Below are 18,364 nucleotides of genomic sequence, written 5' to 3' on the forward strand. Positions count from 1 at the left end.
TGCTGGTTTCAGCAGCAGATGAGTTGAGACAGGGGCAAAGCCAGGCAATGTTACGGAGTTGGAAATAGCCCTAGTGATGGAGTGGATATGTGGTCGGAAGCTCATCCTGGGGTCAAATATGACACCAAAGTTGCGAATAGTCTGCTTAGCCTCAGAGTTGCCAGAGAGAGGGATGGAGTTAGTGGCTAGGAAACGGAGTTTGTGGTGGGCACCGAAGACAATTGGGCCCTCTCAATATTTACTTATAGGAAATTTCTGCTTATCTAGTACTGGATGTCAGACAAGCAGTCTGATCATTTAAAGACTAGTGGTGTAGATAATAAAGAATCACAAATTAGTTAATACGCATCAATTAATCCTATTATAAAGCAGCTGGATACTTGGATAAGTGTAGGAATCTTGGATCCAATAGTAAGCAGAGGCCATCAAATGCTCTATGGGACATTATAGCAGATGTAATATTTCTGGGTTGATGAATAATAGATTGGAATCCTGCCATATTTTGAATCTCTCAAGGGCCATGGAGAAATTTGACAAATGTTTTCTGTTCTTTATGGTTTATCTGTGGTTAGTTGCATCACCCGAGAGTTAAGCATAGAGAAGAAAGCCAGCAGACCTAATCATTTTTAAAAATCTATCTATATCCTTAATAAGATGATCGTATAATGTTTATGCAGTTTAATGATTTGCATGTTATAGATAACTACAATTTCAGAAGGATTCTGTACATTATATATTTGAGGAATTCTCTTGCAACTTTCTTTAATAAGAGTGGTTCTTGCATCCAGAAATGCTGGACAGTATATTCTCAATCAATGCTGCCTGCCTGCTGAGTATTCCCAGCATGTGTTTTTTATTTCTTAATCTATGTTTGTGATTAATTTTGTAATCCTAATCGCTATTATTGCTTCTTCCAGTTTTCTCTACGATTTCTATCATTACTTCTACATGGTGACAAATGTCCTCTTCTACGTCAGCTCAACTATCAACCCTATCCTGTACAACCTGGTCTCTGCAAACTTCAGGCAGGACTTCCTCTCAACGCTTAGCTCTTTCTGTCTTCTCAGGCGACAAAAGGCAAAGACTCCTGTACTTAGCAGAAAGTCAAACAGCATTTCCAGCAATCATACCTACTCCAGTAATGCCACCAGGGAAACCATCTATTAGCAGATCCAAACTGGGGTCAAATAGTTGAAAGAGAAGGGTGAGAAAGTAACACGATTAATAGTTACTATCATGAATTTTGGGGGCAATCACAATAGTGAGAAGCTTAGTGACTCACTGAGACTTTAAAAAAAAATAATTGCATGGAGGAGCGTTGTAAAAGTTGTAAGATGACAGCCTGGATTTTCCATTAAGTTGCCTTGATTTTTCAGCGTAAGTGAACCAGGGAAAAGAGCATGGGATTTCAATTGCAAATTACATCCAGTACAAATTGAGTTTCTGTGATATTGTGTGCTAGTTTATAAAATATCACAATAGAAACCACCCCACCCACAACAAAAACAGCCTTACCCCAGATTGAATTAATCACCATTGGGAGTTTCCACTAATTGTGAAATTGTTTGCCTTCAAAAAGGCACCTAAAATTACACACCTTTTGGATGCAAGGACACGAATAGGCTTGTTTTAAAAGCTTCTGGATATAATGTTTTTACTTACTCAGAGACTGACCACTGTACACAAATCAAACTAACAAATGGTTGTGTATAGTTTTTTTTTAACATCATTTTGAGTTATCTAAAATTGGCTTAGTTACAGGCAGTGGACTGATTAAACTGCTTATTTTTTGTGATAAATCCATTTTGAGTGGTATCGATCTAACTGCACCAATTGCCATTTTTAAAAATATCAAGGAATATTGTTTAAGGCTCAATTCTGCTGGGTGGATGGCAGATTTTACATTCAGTGACATACAAATAAGTTTGAGCAGACACTTCAGGAATTTAAAACACTCCTCAAAACTAGCACAATTTGGACCCAGATCACAAAGTGGAAACTCTACCCCTCTAGCACCTTTTGTGTAACATCCTTTGCTATGCTATTAGGATGGATATACTCAGAATGTGACAAAATAATTGTCCCAGCATTGGTGCCTATATTTGCTTCAGTTTGCACTTTCACCATAAATTCCGAGTGAACTCAAATAACTTGAATTAAATATTATATATTACCCATTGGTCGAGGAACTTGTCATGTATGAATCCCTAAGAATCCAAAAGAAAATTAATATTATTTTTGATCAAAGTGAGTATGATCTATTTTAACGTTTAAGCAAGAGATAACAAATGGCAGTGTGTGAAAATATTCCTCTCCTTTCAATGCACACGAATCTTTGAAATTTCTCTTTGTCAACTTTGAAAGATTCAATTTTTAAAATGGGACGCTTAAAGTTTCTTAACCAGAAAGTGTAACTGTAGTACTTCAACATTTACTTAAATTATATTACAGATTAGCTTTGTACAATCCTGAACTCTCATGTTTATCACATATGATTTCACTGACCCAGGTCCACAATTAGCACATTAAGGCACAACCTTTGTCCACACACTACAACGCCATTTAAACCTAATACAGTAATTTGCAAAACTACTCCAAATGGGTTTGACAACATTAAACATGGAAGCAAACACAGGACTGGGCCAAACCTACCTGGTTTCTTTGGATGCAAGACTGGGCAGGCTGAAGGATTTTCTTACACTAAAGCAAACAAAAACAAAGGTATTACCTGGGGTGAGGACACACTCAGGATTCACCTGGAGAATCCGAAGAAATATATCCCGGGAGCAAAAATGATCTTTGCAGGCCTCAAGAAGAAGAGTGAGCATGAAGATCAAATCTGCCACATAACTTGATACTAATTACACTTGTGCATTATTCCAGTTTGAATTTTTTTCTAAGGGCTAAAAACAATCAAAATTGCCCTTGGAATAAGTTATATTTGTTACTCCTATACAATTGAAAAGAATAATGTCAGAGTAAGAAACATAGGTCCAGATTTTCGCCATGACGGAGAGGCTCTCCATCATGGCAAAAATAACAGAAATGCCTGGAAATTTGAAGTCCCACTCCCGAACATGGCATTTCCCATTTTTTTTCACACATGCGCAGTTTACAGAGGCAGCTGGCCATTTAAATAATCAGTTGCCTCCACTGAAGTGGGATTTTGGTAGGCCAGGAGTGAAACCCGACGTCTGCAGATTAGACCAGGTAAGGGCAGGTATGAACTTTGTCGGCTGATTTGGATAGCCTGGGTACCCCTTTGGAGTGGTGAGGTACCCCTTTGGATCTGGTCCCAGTACACCTTTGGGAGAGGTGAGGTGGCCTTTGGTGGAGGTCAGGTGTTCTTTGGGGTATGTCAGATGCCCTTTGTAATTGTTAAGAGTAGGTATAAATAAGCATAAAAAGTGCATAAATTAATCACAGTCAGGCTCATTGGAACTGTTAACAGACCTGTCAAAATCAGGGTGGTAGCATAGCACTGGACTAATATTCCAGAGACCCAGGATAATGCTCTGGGGACCTGGGTTTAAATCCCATCATGGCAGATGGTGAAATTTGAATTCAGTAAAACTCTGGAATTAAAGGTCTGATGATGACCATCAAACCATTGCTGATTGTTGTAAAAACCCATCTGGTTCACTAATGTCCTTTAGGGGAGGAAATCTGCTGTCCTTACCTGGCCTGGCCTACATGTGACTCCAGAACCACAGCAATGTGGTTGGCTCTTAAATGCCCTTGAATAAGGGCAATTAGGGATGGGCAATAAATGCTGGCCTAGCCAACAATGCCATATCCCATGAATGAATCAGAAAAAGCTGTCAAAAATGTAACAAGCACCTGTCAAAGGGAACTGTCAAACTGATGAGGCATTTAAATTTCCAGCCTTTAAATCTTTTAAACAAATGTCTGGAGTGTTTAAAAAAAAGTGATTGCTTGCTATTTCAGTGTCGATTGACATAAGTTTGGATGTATTTTCAATTTTTCTTTCCATTACTGAATTAATGCTGCATGACTGATTTCACAATCATCTGTTATCACAGTAGGGTGCCTTCCATTTCCCAGTTTGATTGACAGCCACAAGTGGTTATATATTCTTTGATGTGGGACTATGAATTCCAATATTTGTTGTTATAAGGGATTGTGCACTTGAATGAAATGTTTGCTGTGGTGAGGCTTTAGTTAGTTGAAGGAATGCCAGTGTAGTAAATGGGCTTTGTGGATTTATGAAAAATGGGCTTTTGAGGTTTTTTTCAATATAGTGAAGCCTGCAGAGATACTTGGAACTTTATTTTATCTAATCTCTGCATGAGTCCTGAGGTCTGCCCATTGTGGATATTAGGCGAGTTGGCATGAGAGGTGCAAGAGCAAAGGGTGGTGGGTGGGGGGCATGGGTTGGCATGAGTTGGCACTAAGTTGGCATAGGGGCTATAAAGGGTCATGTGGTGGCACAGAACATGGGTTGGCATGGAGGCTATAAAGGGCCAGGGGGTGGGTACAGGAGCATAGGTTGGTATAGAGGCTATAAAAGGCCATGGGGTATGGCTGCAGGGGCATGGATTGGCTCGAAGGCTATAAAGGGCCATGAGGTGGGTGCAAGGCGTGGGGTGGCATGGGTAGAATGGATGGAGCATGGGGAGTGTGTGGGGGTGAGAGGGTGTGAGGGATGAGGGCTGGAGGAATGTTTTACGTTTTAATCTTTATTTTTTATTTCTGGACTCTGTACCGAAGCCCCGAGGCAGGCCTTCCACCAATCCCACCTCCACACCCAGCAGCCTCCTCACTTCTCCTGGGGTCGCCCACCCCAACTCCTATCCTAGCTCATCGCCCCCTCACCTCGCCCCCCCTCCCCCAACCAGCCCTCCCTCCCCCGACCGAAAATCCAATGTCCGAGTAGCCGTTTTTAAAGTTTGGGGGTCACAGAGGCGGGCAACTCTCTCAACTCTGTATACTCAGCCCAGGAGTGAAATTCTGGGCTATCATATTTAAATGAAAAATTGGACCAGGATGTATTTTCAATTTTATTTTGCAGCAACATTATTTTTCGCAAAAAATGCAATACGTTTTGTGAAATCTGTTTTTGATAGTGGGTCTGTTCAAAGCAGGCAATCATAGCACAAGCCTAATGACAAACCTTTTATACTCTTCAAGTTGCTAAGCGGCCACTTACTTGGTAAAATTGAAGAATTTCATTGTAATTCAGCTTGTGCATATTGGCTGCATTATAGGATTTATAGCCGAGTGCAACTTGAAAATATAAAAACTGTATCCAAGGGGAAAATTGCTTTGCAAAAATTTACATTTATACATTACCAGGAATAAATAAAGTAATCTAAAGAGGAAAAATTCTAACATCTACCCATAAACCTACCTGCAATGTAAATAATGTAACTTCATATTGTGTAATTATAATTATAATTTAATAGCATAGTTTATGGTTATCGATGCGCCTTGATTCTTATATAGCCTTTTAAAAGAAAACTTATTGTCATTTTCTTTTGCAAGGAGAACATTTAAACATCAGTAATGTAAATAACTTGCATCTGTTGTGAATTCCTGTCGCTCAGAATTAGCACAAGGCTGGCCTTCTACAAAACTTTTGATCCGATGGACCATCTTTTCTCATAAGTCAGTGGATCTTGATTTTTAACTGGGACTCAGTTTATGGTTGGGGAATTTTGATTTTAATTCAAAAGTCACCCATTCAAGGATTTTTTTTTAAATGGCTTTTAATTGCTGGGCCTAATTTTAAGGCTGACTCCCCACTCATTCCAGGTGGGGATCTGGACAAAGTCGCATGACTGGACATTGCCGTCCTAGGGAGATACGCCCACAAGATTGCCTCCAAACCATCAAGTTGGACGCCCACAATCGGAAGGGGGAAGGTGAGATTATCACAGAGCTGGCTTCTGATTCCCTGTGGGGCATGATGGAACACCCCTGCCCCTCATGGTCTCTCAAGGAATCAAAGGCATTTTTACAAGCTGGTCTCCCCTGTGCCTGATCCATTTTCATGCTGGGTTGGCCTGGCAGGCAACAGGCAGAAGTATTGCAATTAGGTCTCGAAGCATTGTTGGGATTTGGACTCAATACTAAACCCTAGAGTAAGAAAAATCTTGTCAGGGAATAACCTTGTTGGCAAAAAGGACAATCACTAATTTACAATGCAAAGTAACAAGGTTTATTAGGCAACAAGGATTAATACATAACATTACACTAGTCAAGTGTAAGGCACAATACACCGTCTTTCCCATGGATCCCAGAACTTCTGGAATCTTCTCGTCTTCTTGGTCACTTGAACTTGGTCTCATGACTCATAACACCCTTCGAGACTTCAACTTAGTCAACTTAACTCTAACGTACATACAAACCCTTTTGTAGCTTTAGGACTTCAACTCTAGTTTCCCAGCCCAACTGAACAGCTGTAGCTGCATGTTTTACAGCTACTTGTTGAGTACTTTTCTCTCTCTCTCTCTTTCTCAAGCTGAAAGCAACTTCCTGACAAAGACTTCACTTTCTTTTAAGGCAATTACTTAAGCTCTAATACAGGATTTTAACACTGACCTGGATTCTTACAGAAATCCCCAACCTGGGGACAAATATATTAGTTGCTTCTGGATTTTTACAGAAATCCCCAACCTATGACAATTTAGTCACTTTTGGATTCTTATGGCAATCCCCAATTTATGACAATTACCCATAGCTGGCAATATCCCCCACAAATGCTAACTTCCTAGCACGTGCCTTGCTACTAACTCCCAGTTTTCTGTCCCAACAAGAGCTCTCTTATCAAGTGTCATGAGATTAATTCTATCCCCTGGCATGTGCAAAGATTTCTGGCAAGTGTCCTATTTTTATACCCTTTTTGCAGGTAGCCTTTGCAACATTTAACCCAAGTTATGCACCTGTGTCAACACAACTAATAACTCATGCAATTCTTGACCATTGGGAAGAGTGCTTCTGGCTTCCCTAGAGCAAACTAATCTAAACTTACACCCTTTACTTACAATTCTATCCCTCAGGCTATCCTTCTAGCCAATCAGCATCGCAGTTTCGGCTTCTGTTTACTACTAATGTTAGACTTACTGGAATCCAAATGTGCAAATGTACCCTAGCTATAACTCCACAAGTTCTTTCTTAAAGCTACAGTATAATATTTTGGCACTTAAAAAGATGTCAACTCAAAGACTTCTTAACAACATCCCAATAACACAAATTAAGGCTTTTCATCACTAAACTTATGTACAGTCCAATTTGATAGCTTAAGTCTTATTAATTACGCAAATATGTCAAATGAGGTGAAGCCTATCAGCATCATTGAGGCCCTGACATGCATATGCTAAAAAGAATCCGACCAACTTTGGTCTGGTACCCTCACCAAGTACTCAGAAGAGCAGGTTAAAATTGGAACCCGTCAGACCCCGTAGCTGCAGAATGGGTAAGTAGTTTGGAGGATTTTAACTGCCCACCTGCCTGCCATGTAGGTGCAACATAAATCATGTACACTGCTAATGGAAACTAGGTTCATCTATTAATCATAATAAAAGATTTTAGCTCTGCTTCATATTATTCACTGTTCCTGAAAAATGGGCTACACTTCAGAGCTGGGCATTGCTAAGGTGATACTTTGAAACCTTGCACTTAGTATTTCCAGCACTGGCTCCAGGTCTGGCTTGAAGTTCAGAACTTGCTTTCGTTTCTAATTCCCCCACCCTTGAATATAGCATCCATTACATCCCTTGCCATTTCAGCTCCTAATTAGCCTTGAACCTCATTAATAAAAATTAGCAATGTATTGCTTGCTGACACATATTATGAAGGGACCTAGACTCAAGGTAGTGGTGCAGTCCAACAAAAAGCCTGCTACCATTTTCTTTCGGTTTTGTTTCCTATTTACTCATATATATTTTTCTGTTAAATTTATCACATTGAATAATGCCCTGGGATCTCAAATTTTGAGCCAAAGTAAGTAAATAATCACTTCAGGTTTGTCAGAAGAACAAGTACTGTACTTCAACACTATTAGAAATGTTGTATCTTGGATCAATGCAGAGATGACACTAATTTGTTTACTAACATGTTTTAATTGCAGTGCTTTAAAATGTTGACTCCATGGGCTAAATCATCCAGCCTCCGGACTGTTGGAGACTGGATGTATGACTGAGATGTGTGTCAGGAGCCTATGCAACTCCTGATGCACTGACCTAAATTGGAATTGCCCAGGAATTTTTAACTTCCAATAGGCAATTCTCCTGCTCCCCGTGATCCTCTGCAAATGCCTCACGATTCTGAGATAGAGTTGGAGACTTTGGACAGTTCCGCAGTATTTACCTGCTAATTACCCAGGAAATCTTAGACAAGTTAAAACCTAACATCTGGGTAACTGCATAACTGACACACCCCAAAAAGTCCCCTGACCCCCGTCTATCTCCCTGACCCCCATGACTATCCCTCCGACAGGATCCAACTACCCCCGACCAGCCCCTGAACACCTGACTATCCCCAACCACCCGACCATCTCCCCCCACCCTGATTCGACCCAACTACCTCACAACCACCTGATTATCCCCCAATCACTCTACTACCCCCCGATCGCCCGACTAACCCCCAGCCTGACTTAACTACCATCCCAACCACCTGACTACTCCCTAACCATCTGACCATGCCCCCAACCAACCAACTACCCCATTGGCCCCCTGACAACTTCCCTCAATCCAACCTGTCTACCTCCAGGCCAGCCAAACACCCCACTGCTGTGATCCGACTAGCCCCAACCACTCCCAATTACCCCCCATCCACCTGATAATCCCCCGACTATCCCCCCTAACGATTTGACCCAACTACCACAAGCACACCTGACTATGCCCATGACCACCTAACTACCCCTCACCAACTACCCCCATCATTCCAACCCGACTACTCCCCAGCCACCCGAATACACTACCAATCCGACCCGTCCAACCCACCAACCAGCCCAACTACCCCTCCCATCCACCCAACTACCCCGACGCGACTTCACCCCAACCCAACCCAACTATCCTACCAACCTGACTACCCCTCAACCACCTGACTACCCCAGACCTGACGACCACCTCACCCTACTGCTTTACCCACCTACCGCCTCACCCACCTGCTGCCTCATATATCTGCCACTGTATCCAACTGCCACCTACCCACCTTACCACCTTACCCATTCACTAACATTCAAACTGGATATTTAAATTTATCATGCGATAGTTAGTGCCATAAAAAGGGAATATGTCCTGTCTTCCCCCTGGCTCTACTCCACTTTGACAGAGCTCTCCGGGGGATGCTGCACTTCACATTTCAGGGCAATCCAGGTTCGGAAGGTACCAGAAGAAATGTGGTGCAGCATCAAGTTGGAATTTACGAGCATCATGGCAACCCAACATCAATTAGCACTTCATGGAAGATCCAGGCCAATGATTCAGCTGTGGATTCCAGCTCTTTTTACAACTTATTTTCTTTTCCCTGAGTCCATACCTAGGCTCAACAGTGATCATCAATAGTAAACAAACTCACGTACTCAAACACAGAACAATCAAACTCTAATACAAAAGCAAAATGCTGCAGTAAAACACTAAATTCGTTCAATTTAGTATACTGTATTTGCTGCTCACACTGTGGTCTCCTCTACCTTGGGGAGGCTGGGTGATGGTTTGCAGAACACCTCCTTTCAGTCCACAAGAATGACCTCGAGCTTTCTGTCACTTGCCATTTTGATTTCCTTGCTCCGACTCTGACCTTTCTGTCCTTGGCCTGCTGCAATTTTCCAATGAAGCTCAGTGCAAGCCTGAGGGACAGTATCTCATTTTTTGATGAGGCACTTTACAGCTCAACACTGAGTTCAACAATCACAAATTATAATCTCTGCCTCCATTTTTTTCCTCTGTGTGTGTGTTTTTTTTTTCTTTCTGGCTTTTGTTTCTTTCATTTCTTTCTTTATTCTTTTACTTTGCTTTTGGACAGGTGCCATTCACACCTCATCTAAGTACATCTTTTGGGCTGAGTTTTAGAGAGGCAGGAATAAAAGCCAGGGGTGAGCCCATCTTGCTTTGCCAGCTCACTGCGCAGCCTTTTTAACAGCTGTTAATTAGCTTGAGGCTAGCCTTCCACCCCATTTGGGAAGGAATGCCTGCCTCTGAGAGCTGTTGGCCAATCCAATAGCTGGCAGCTCTCTGGTCTCAGCAATACCACCGCGAGCAGTGGTCACTGCGGGGACTGCAGCCAGTCCCAAAGAAGGCATGCTGCGATGGAACCCAGACTTTAAGGGAAGCCTGGGATTTCACCAGGGCCGGGCTGGCAGGCCCTGGTGAAGGGGGCAAGGTGGTGGACAGGGCAGGGGGAAGAAGAAACACAGGGGTCTCTGATGGACATAGAGAGCCCATAAAGGAGGAACACCAACCTAACAGGCCATGTGATTTACACCTGCTCTAACTCCTTGTGTTCTTGTCTGTGGGCCTCTCCCACCATGGGTTAAACCCCAGGAGCAGTGGGAAGAGGCTCATAAATGGCCCTCAATCAGCTACCTAAGGACCTCAATTGGCCTGTGGGGGCAGGAGCCTCCCACTGTTGGTAAATTGTTGGGGAGGCAGGGACGGGCATGTAGGCATCAGAAATGGCACGGTGCCAATTTTACGGCCCACTTTCCCCCATCCGCCCCCTCCCCCCCAGTTGCCAAGCCAACCCCAGGAGGGAGCGCCGGAAAATCCAGCCCTTTATCTCTAACTTTACTCATCACCACTCCCTTTCGATTCTGTCCCATGAAATCTTTTGTCATTTAATTTCACATCATCACAAACCCTTTTTTTCTCTCACCCCTGCCCCCACTCCAACCACTGCTTCCACTTGCTCAAAGCTTATTGCAGTTCTATTTTTCCTCAGTTCTGATGAAAGGTCACCGACCTGAAACATTAACCCCTGTTCTTCTCTCCACAGATGCTGCCTGACCTGATGAGTATAATCGCATTTTGTGTTATGATTTAACCATTGTACTTCACTGGATCTTGGGTGACATCATTATGTATTGATGCAAAAGGGATGAAAATATGTGATTCAAACCAGGTGAAAAATAGCGATGTCATCAAAACAGCACTCAAATGAAATATGAATAAGGGCAGAAAATCAGAAATGAGAATAAAATGTGGAAACTCCTCTCTCTGTCACTCAGGTGTACACATACATAGATATATTTGCATGTACATACATGCACATGTGCACACACGTACGTGTATAGAAATACACACACACACATATATACATGTCAAAAACAAAAACAGAATTACCTGGAAAAACTCAGCAGGTCTGGCAGCATCGGTGCAGAAGAAAAGAGTCGACGTTTCGAGTCCTCACGACCCTTCAACAGAACTGAGTATAGTTAGGAGAGGGGTGAAATATAAACTGGTTTAAGGTAGGCGGGGGGAGAGAGAAGTTGAGGGGGGTCGGTGGTTGTAGGGACAAGCAAGCAGTGATAGGAGCAGCTGTGCTCAGCAAAGGACTTAGTTTCATACCCTTACGCACTCATCTCAATGAATTTCGGGCTCGGCACGATGCTAAACTCTTCTTCCGCCGTCTTCGTCTCCGTGCTCACTTCTTTGGGCAGGAGTCCTCTCCCCATTCAACGGATCCTTTTACCCACCTCCAATATTCTCCCTCCACCTGGACCCCTCCCTCTGGATTCTTACCTTCTCTTGATCTTTTCATTGAGAACTGTCGGCGTGACATTAGCCGTCTCAATTTCTCTGCTCCTCTCACCCATTCTAATCTGTCTCTCTCTGAACTTACTGCACTCCGTTCTCTCAGGTCCAACCCCAACATTGTCATCAAACCCGCTGACAAGGGTGGTGCTGTTGTCTGGCGCACTGACCTCTACCTCGTGGAGGCTGAACGTCAGCTCGCAGACACTTCCTCCTACCTCTCCCTAGACCATGACCCTATCACTGAACATCAAGCCATTGTTTCCAGGACTGTCACTGACCTCATCTCCTCTGGAGATCTTCCTCCCACAGCTTCCAACCTGATAGTCGCCCAACCTCGGACGGCCCACTTCTACCTCCTACCCAAAATCCACAAACAGAACTGTCCCGGCAGACCGATCGTGTCAGCCTGTTCCTGCCCCACGGAACTCATTTCTCGTTATCTTGACTCCCTTCTCTCTCCCCTTGTCCAGTCCCTTCCCACCTACATCCGTGATTCCTCTGACACCTTACGTCACATCAACAATCTCCAGTTCCCTGGCCCCAACCGCTTCCTCTTCACCATGGACGTCCAATCCCTCTACACCTCCATCCCCCACCAGTATGGTCTGAGGGCCCTTAGCTTCTTCCTTGAACAGAGGCCCGAACAATCCCCATCCACCACTACTCTCCTCCGTCTGGCTGAACTTGTTCTCACACTGAACAATTTTTCCTTTAACTCCTCTCACTTCCTCCAAATAAAAGGTGTGGCTATGGGTACCCGCATGGGCCCCAGCTATGCCTGTCTCTTTATGGGGTATGTGGAACATTCCTTGTTCCAGTCCTACTCCGGCCCCCTCCCACAACTCTTTCTCCGGTACATCGATGATTACTTCGGTGCTGCTTCATGCTCTCGTCGGGACCTGGAAAAATTTATTAATTTTGCTTCCAATCTCCACCCCTCCATCATTTTCACATGGTCCATCTCTGACACTTCCCTTCCCTTCCTTGACCTCTCTGTCTCAATTTCTGATGATAGACTGTCCACCAATATCCATTACAAGCCTACCGACTCCCACAGCTACCTCGACTACAGCTCCTCACACCCCGCTTCCTGTAAGGACTCCATCCCATTCTCTCAGTTCCTTCGCCTCCGTCGCATCTATTCTGATGACGCTACCTTCAAAAACAGTTCCTCTGACATGTCCTCCTTCTTCCTTAAACGAGGTTTCCACCCACGGTCGTTGACAGGGCCCTCAACCGTGTCCGGCCCATCTCCCGCGCATCCGCCCTCACGCCTTCTCCTCCCTCCCAGAAACATGATAGGGTCCCCCTTGTCCTCACTTATCACCCCACCAGCCTCCACATTCAAAGGATCATCCTCTGCCATTTCCGCCAACTCCAGCATGATGCCACCACCAAACACATCTTCCCTTCACCCCACCTGGTGGCATTCCATAGGGATCGTTCCCTCCGGGACACCCTGGTCCACTCCTCCATCACCCCCTACTCCTCAACCCCCACCTATGGCACCTCCTCATGCCCACGCAGAAGATGCAACACCTGCCCCTTCACTTCCTCTCTCCTCACCGTCCAAGGGCCCAAACACTCCTTTCAAGTGAAGCAGCATTTCACTTGCATTTCCCCTAACTTAGTCTACTGCATTCATTGCTCCCAATGTGGTCTCCTCTACATTGGAGAGACCAAACGCAAACTGGGCGACCGCTTTGCAGAACACCTTCGGTCAGTGCGCAAGAAAGACCCAAACCTCCCTGTCGCTTGCCATTTTAACACTCCACCCTGCTCTCATGCTCACATGTCTGTCCTTGGCTTGCTGCATTGTTCCAGTGAAGCCCAACGCAAACTGGAGGAACAGCACCTCATCTTCCGACTAGGCACTTTACAGCCTTCCGGGCTGAATATTGAATTCAACAACTTTAGATCTTAAACTCCATCCCCCCATCCCCACCCCATTTCTTCCCCCTCCCTTTTGTTTTTTTTCAATAATTTATATAGATTTTTCTTTTCCCACCTATTTCCATTATTTTAAAATCTACAACTAATACCTTGTCAGTCTTTCCACCCCACCCGCAATAGAGCTGTACCTTGAGTGTCCTGCCTTCCATTCTTAATTAGCACATTTTCTTAGATAATATCACCACCTTCAACACCTCTTTGATCCTTTTGTCTGTGACATCTTTTGATTATCTGCTCCTATCACTGCTTGCTTGTCCCTACAACCACCCCACCCTCAACTTCTCTCTCCCCGCCCCCCAGCTTAAACCAGCTTATATTTCACCCCTCTCCTAACTATACTCAGTTCTGTTGAAGGGTCGTGAGGACTCGAAATGTCGACTCTTTTCTTCTCCACCGATGCTGCCAGACCTGCTGAGTTTTTCCAGGTAATTCTGTTTTTGTTTTGGATTTCCAGCATCCGCAGTAGTTTTTTGTATATACATGTCAAGTTGTATTTGTGAATATATTGTTACAGACAGGAGGGGTGTTAATTTCTCCTCTTACCACAACCCATAAACAGAAAGGTGTTTTGATTTGCTTACTGTTTTATAAGCAGTGGTGTATTTCCCAACCTCTTGGTTTTGGTAGAATAGAATTTCTCTTGATAACCCCACAGCAAACTTGTGATAGAATTAACTCAGAGGGTTAGGTTATTTGTACACATTGGATTTTTTTTATACATTCATGTGATGTGGGAGTCGCTGGCTAGGCCAGCATTTATTACCCATCCCTAATTGCCCTTGAGAAGGTGGTGACAAGCTGCCTTCTTGAACCTGTTATGATCCCAGCTAATGTTACAACTGGACCAGCCGAGGGTGGAACCTGGCTTGATAGATCCTAACTTTTATTTGTTTGTTTAGATGAGTGGAGAGTAGCTACTGAACAGAGTCACAGAAGTCAGCTGATGAACTTTTAACTAAAGAATACAACATTTATTAAACAAGAAAAGATGGATTACGTTACAATAGTCCTTCACCCACAACTATACCTTTACAGATATATATACAGATTTGTAAGGATAGCACAAGCTACTAATGCTATCTTATACTCTATTGTTCACAGTAAGTACACAGTCCATGTAAACCAATAGGCGACCTGTGGTCAGACACACCACACTCTGAAACCAAATGACAGATGTCATCTCAACCAGATTCTATGGATCTCTCCCCTCAACTCCACCTCCCCCCACCCCCCAAACCCCCCAGGCACTTGTCACACCGTGAGCCAACCAGTCTCACTGCACTCTGTCTTTCACACAAGGGTTTCCAATCTCCACTCTCCAAGACCTTGCCTTGGAATCTTCTCCCAAACCAACGCTTTCTCTTAGATGCCTTCCGCATGGGTTCACCTCCAGGTTTTCGAACTCTCTTTCCAATGTTCCTCTTCCCTGGGTCATCACATGCATTCAAACTGTCTTCCAAGCGCCCTGTCTCACCAACTCAGCCACTAACAGTACATCTGCTTCACATGCCCATAGCAAAGAGTTACAGACCTTCAGTTGTCTCTTTGGACCTTCTTGCCTCTTGGAAGCTGTTCTTGCTTTAAATCTGCTTTCTGCAGCTTTTGTCTCTTTACATCTGAAGCTTGGAGCCTTTCTGTCTGTCCCTCGCTCTTAGCTTCACTTAACAGAACTTTTTCCAGTTTCCTGTGCCTTCCCTTGGCTAGAAGGCCTGTTCTACTCCCCTGGATTTTGGGGTATTTTCTTTAGCTTGGGACTGGCTATCTGTCCCCATTGCTCTAGTCTTCAAAATCAACTGAACTCAAACAGCTTCCAAATGAAACTGCTGTTTCTAGTTTCTTCTCTGTGTGTCTGTGGGAGGGACCTGCCTCTTTGGACCCCTGTTACTAGGCAACAGCCCAGTTTGTCTACCCTTGTTTGTTTAACTTAGCTTACAGTTGTGAAACTCATTAGAAATGCAGGCACCTTTTAAAATGAAACTAAAACTCAACTTGACCTTTTCTTGACACACAAATACAGAAATACAAATCAAACTTGAACTTTAAAGCTGAAACTCATTCCTAACACCCACAAATACCAATATAACTTACTTAGACTAATTCTATTTCCTAACACCTTCCCCTTAGGAGGAAAGAAAGCTTCACAACGGTGAAGTGTTCTTTACAATGGCCTTATATCTGCCTCACACAAACGTAACATCATAAACTTCTAACAATAGCTTATTACTTACATTACAAATAAATTTTCCATTTCATTTCACAACTTCACATCATATTGTACAATTATGAAGACTTAAGCAAAACAAAGTCAATAAATTTAACAAGATTAGTAAAATTTGTACATCATTGTATTAGCATAACTCAATTCCTATGTTCTTTTTCCTCTTGTTCCCAGTCTATAACTCAGCAAAGAATGTTTCATTTAGGTCTACCACCTAATCGTCCTCGCTGTTAGCTGTAGGTGTAATTCCATCTTCAAGCTCATTTTCTGAACTCAAATGTGGTAAATTCTCATCTCTGTTTAGCAAAGTCAAAATAGCATTTTTGTGAGTTAACACCTCATTTCTCCTCTGGTCAAAACCTCTTTTTGCCGTTTCAAGGATGTTGTTGAGATGCTTTTTATTTTCACACAAAAGGGTTTCGTACTTCTGCTTGGTTTGATCTTTAAATTTTTTATCATAGTGTTGTTTCTCACTTCGAACAGGTTTTTTCCACTTCTCTTTGAGTAATGTCCATTATGTTCTCCCAGTGGAATTTCGTAGTTCAGTCAAACCCTTCAACTCTTTTGCATAATCCACAAACTATGTCATTCCCCTCCTTTCCAGGTTTTGAACGGCCTTTTGCAAACTGTCCACTTGCCTCGATTCCAACTGCTATATTTTGTATATTAGCACCGGCAAGCACTTGTAAATCAGTGTCTCTCGTCATTGACTTTTCCAGGCCATTTTACACTTTTAGTCCTTTTGGTTGGCAATTTTTGATTTCCAATTCTGCATGCACTTTAGTTGTTTGCATATTGTCCATTATTGAGGTTGATATATCAGTAATTTTACTTGGATCAGTTTTTTTCTCAACTGGACCACAATTTAGCAAGGAGTTTTTATTCACAGGAACAACTTTGGAACGGTGACACTCCATATCACACATCTTCTCCAGTTTGCATTGAAGTTCAAGAATCTCTTTGCCCTTCCCACCATGAAGTTCTAACAGTTCATTAGTTTTGGTTTTTAATTCTGAATTCAACCAATTATTCTGATTTACCAACAATTCCTTTTCCCGATCAAGGCATTTTCCACGATATTTCATAGCAACTACTAAAGCTTGAAGTTCATCAAGTTTTAACTGAAGATTGACCTTTGTTAAGTTTGCTTCTACAAGTTTATCATTTAGACATTTCAAGTCCTCAATCAAGTATTCTACTTTCTGTTACTGATTCTCAATTGTTCCCACCAATTCTCTCCTTTCATTAGCAAACTCATCTTTTATACATGAAAGTTGATTTTCTACATCAATCAGGTTTTCCTTCAATTTTTTTGTTATTGGCAATAAGTGTTTCATTTTTGGCCACAGTAGTTTTCTGAAGTTGGTTAAGATCATCATGATCAACCACCTGCTTTAATACAGTCATTGTCACATTACTGTCTCCACTAGCCAAATCATTACCCAGAATAAAATCTACCCCTTCAATAGATGATTTAGGAATAATTCCCACAGTAACAATTCCATTTACAAAGTGACTTTGTAAGGTAACTTTGCACAAAGAAACAGGTTCATCAACTCCATTAACACCTCTTATCAATACTTTTTCTTTCATAAAACTACCAGGAACACAAATTGTATCATCAGCCACCACCAAAGATTGATATGCCCCTGTATCTCTCAAAATTTTAACCTGTTTACTTATTTTGTTGGCAGAGTAAGGGAACACTTCCCCCTCAGACACAAAACATTCAGACCCTCTGTTAGCCTGACTTCCTTCACCAGTAATCAAAGAAGAATTCTCTGGAATATCCTGAATCATTTCCCCCTTTCCTGTATGTTCTGAGGGAATGAGTTTCACCTGTACTACTGCTACAGTTTTAACAATCATTTCCTTTTCTGATGCAGCCTTTCCTGAGGATTCCTTAGGTGTTCCTACTACTGCAATAGGTCTACCATTTAATCTCCAGCAATCTGCCCTAACATGTCCCACCTTGTTACAATGGAAACATTTAGGCTTTCAAATCTCACTGCCACCCTCAGCACCTTCCTTTCTGGTCTGAGGAGACATTTTCTGGGAATTTCCAACTGTCCTTTCACTTCCCTGGCTACTTGCCTTCCTTTCACCTTCCCATCTTCTATCCTTCTCAGGTTTATGGGTATGATGTAAAAAAGGTTTAGATTTATGGACCAGTTCAAAATCATCTGCCACCTCCACTGCCTGTCTAGCTGTCTTAACCCTCTGATCTTCAGCATGAGTTCTAACTACAGAAAGAAGTGAATCTTTATATTCTTCCAGGAGAATTATTTCCCTAAGAGCTTCATACGTTGTCTCTACCTTTAATGCCCTTATCCAACGGTTAAAATTACTTTGCTTTACCCTCTCAAACTCAATATAGGTCTGCCCAGGCTGTTTCCTTATGTTATGAAATTTCTGCCTGTATGCCTCAGGGACTAACTCCTATGCACTAAGAATAGCTATTTTTACTGCATCA

The 18,364-nt window shown here is 42.8% G+C and overlaps 1 protein-coding gene across 1 annotated transcript in view; it reads left to right on the forward strand.

Annotated features, from left to right (window-relative positions):
- ntsr1 (neurotensin receptor 1 (high affinity)) overlaps window positions 1-1,167 on the forward strand; it is a 71,364-nt gene extending 70,197 nt beyond the window's left edge. The window contains exon 4 of the mRNA XM_078556263.1: window positions 918-1,167. Within this exon, the coding sequence (XP_078412389.1) occupies window positions 918-1,167 (250 nt within the window). The remainder of the gene's footprint in view (window positions 1-917) is intronic.
- The last annotated feature ends 17,197 nt before the right edge of the window (window positions 1,168-18,364 follow it).

This window comes from Cetorhinus maximus, chromosome 13, assembly GCF_964194155.1.
Source record: "Cetorhinus maximus chromosome 13, sCetMax3.hap1.1, whole genome shotgun sequence".
NCBI classification, from domain to species: Eukaryota; Metazoa; Chordata; class Chondrichthyes; order Lamniformes; family Cetorhinidae; genus Cetorhinus; species Cetorhinus maximus.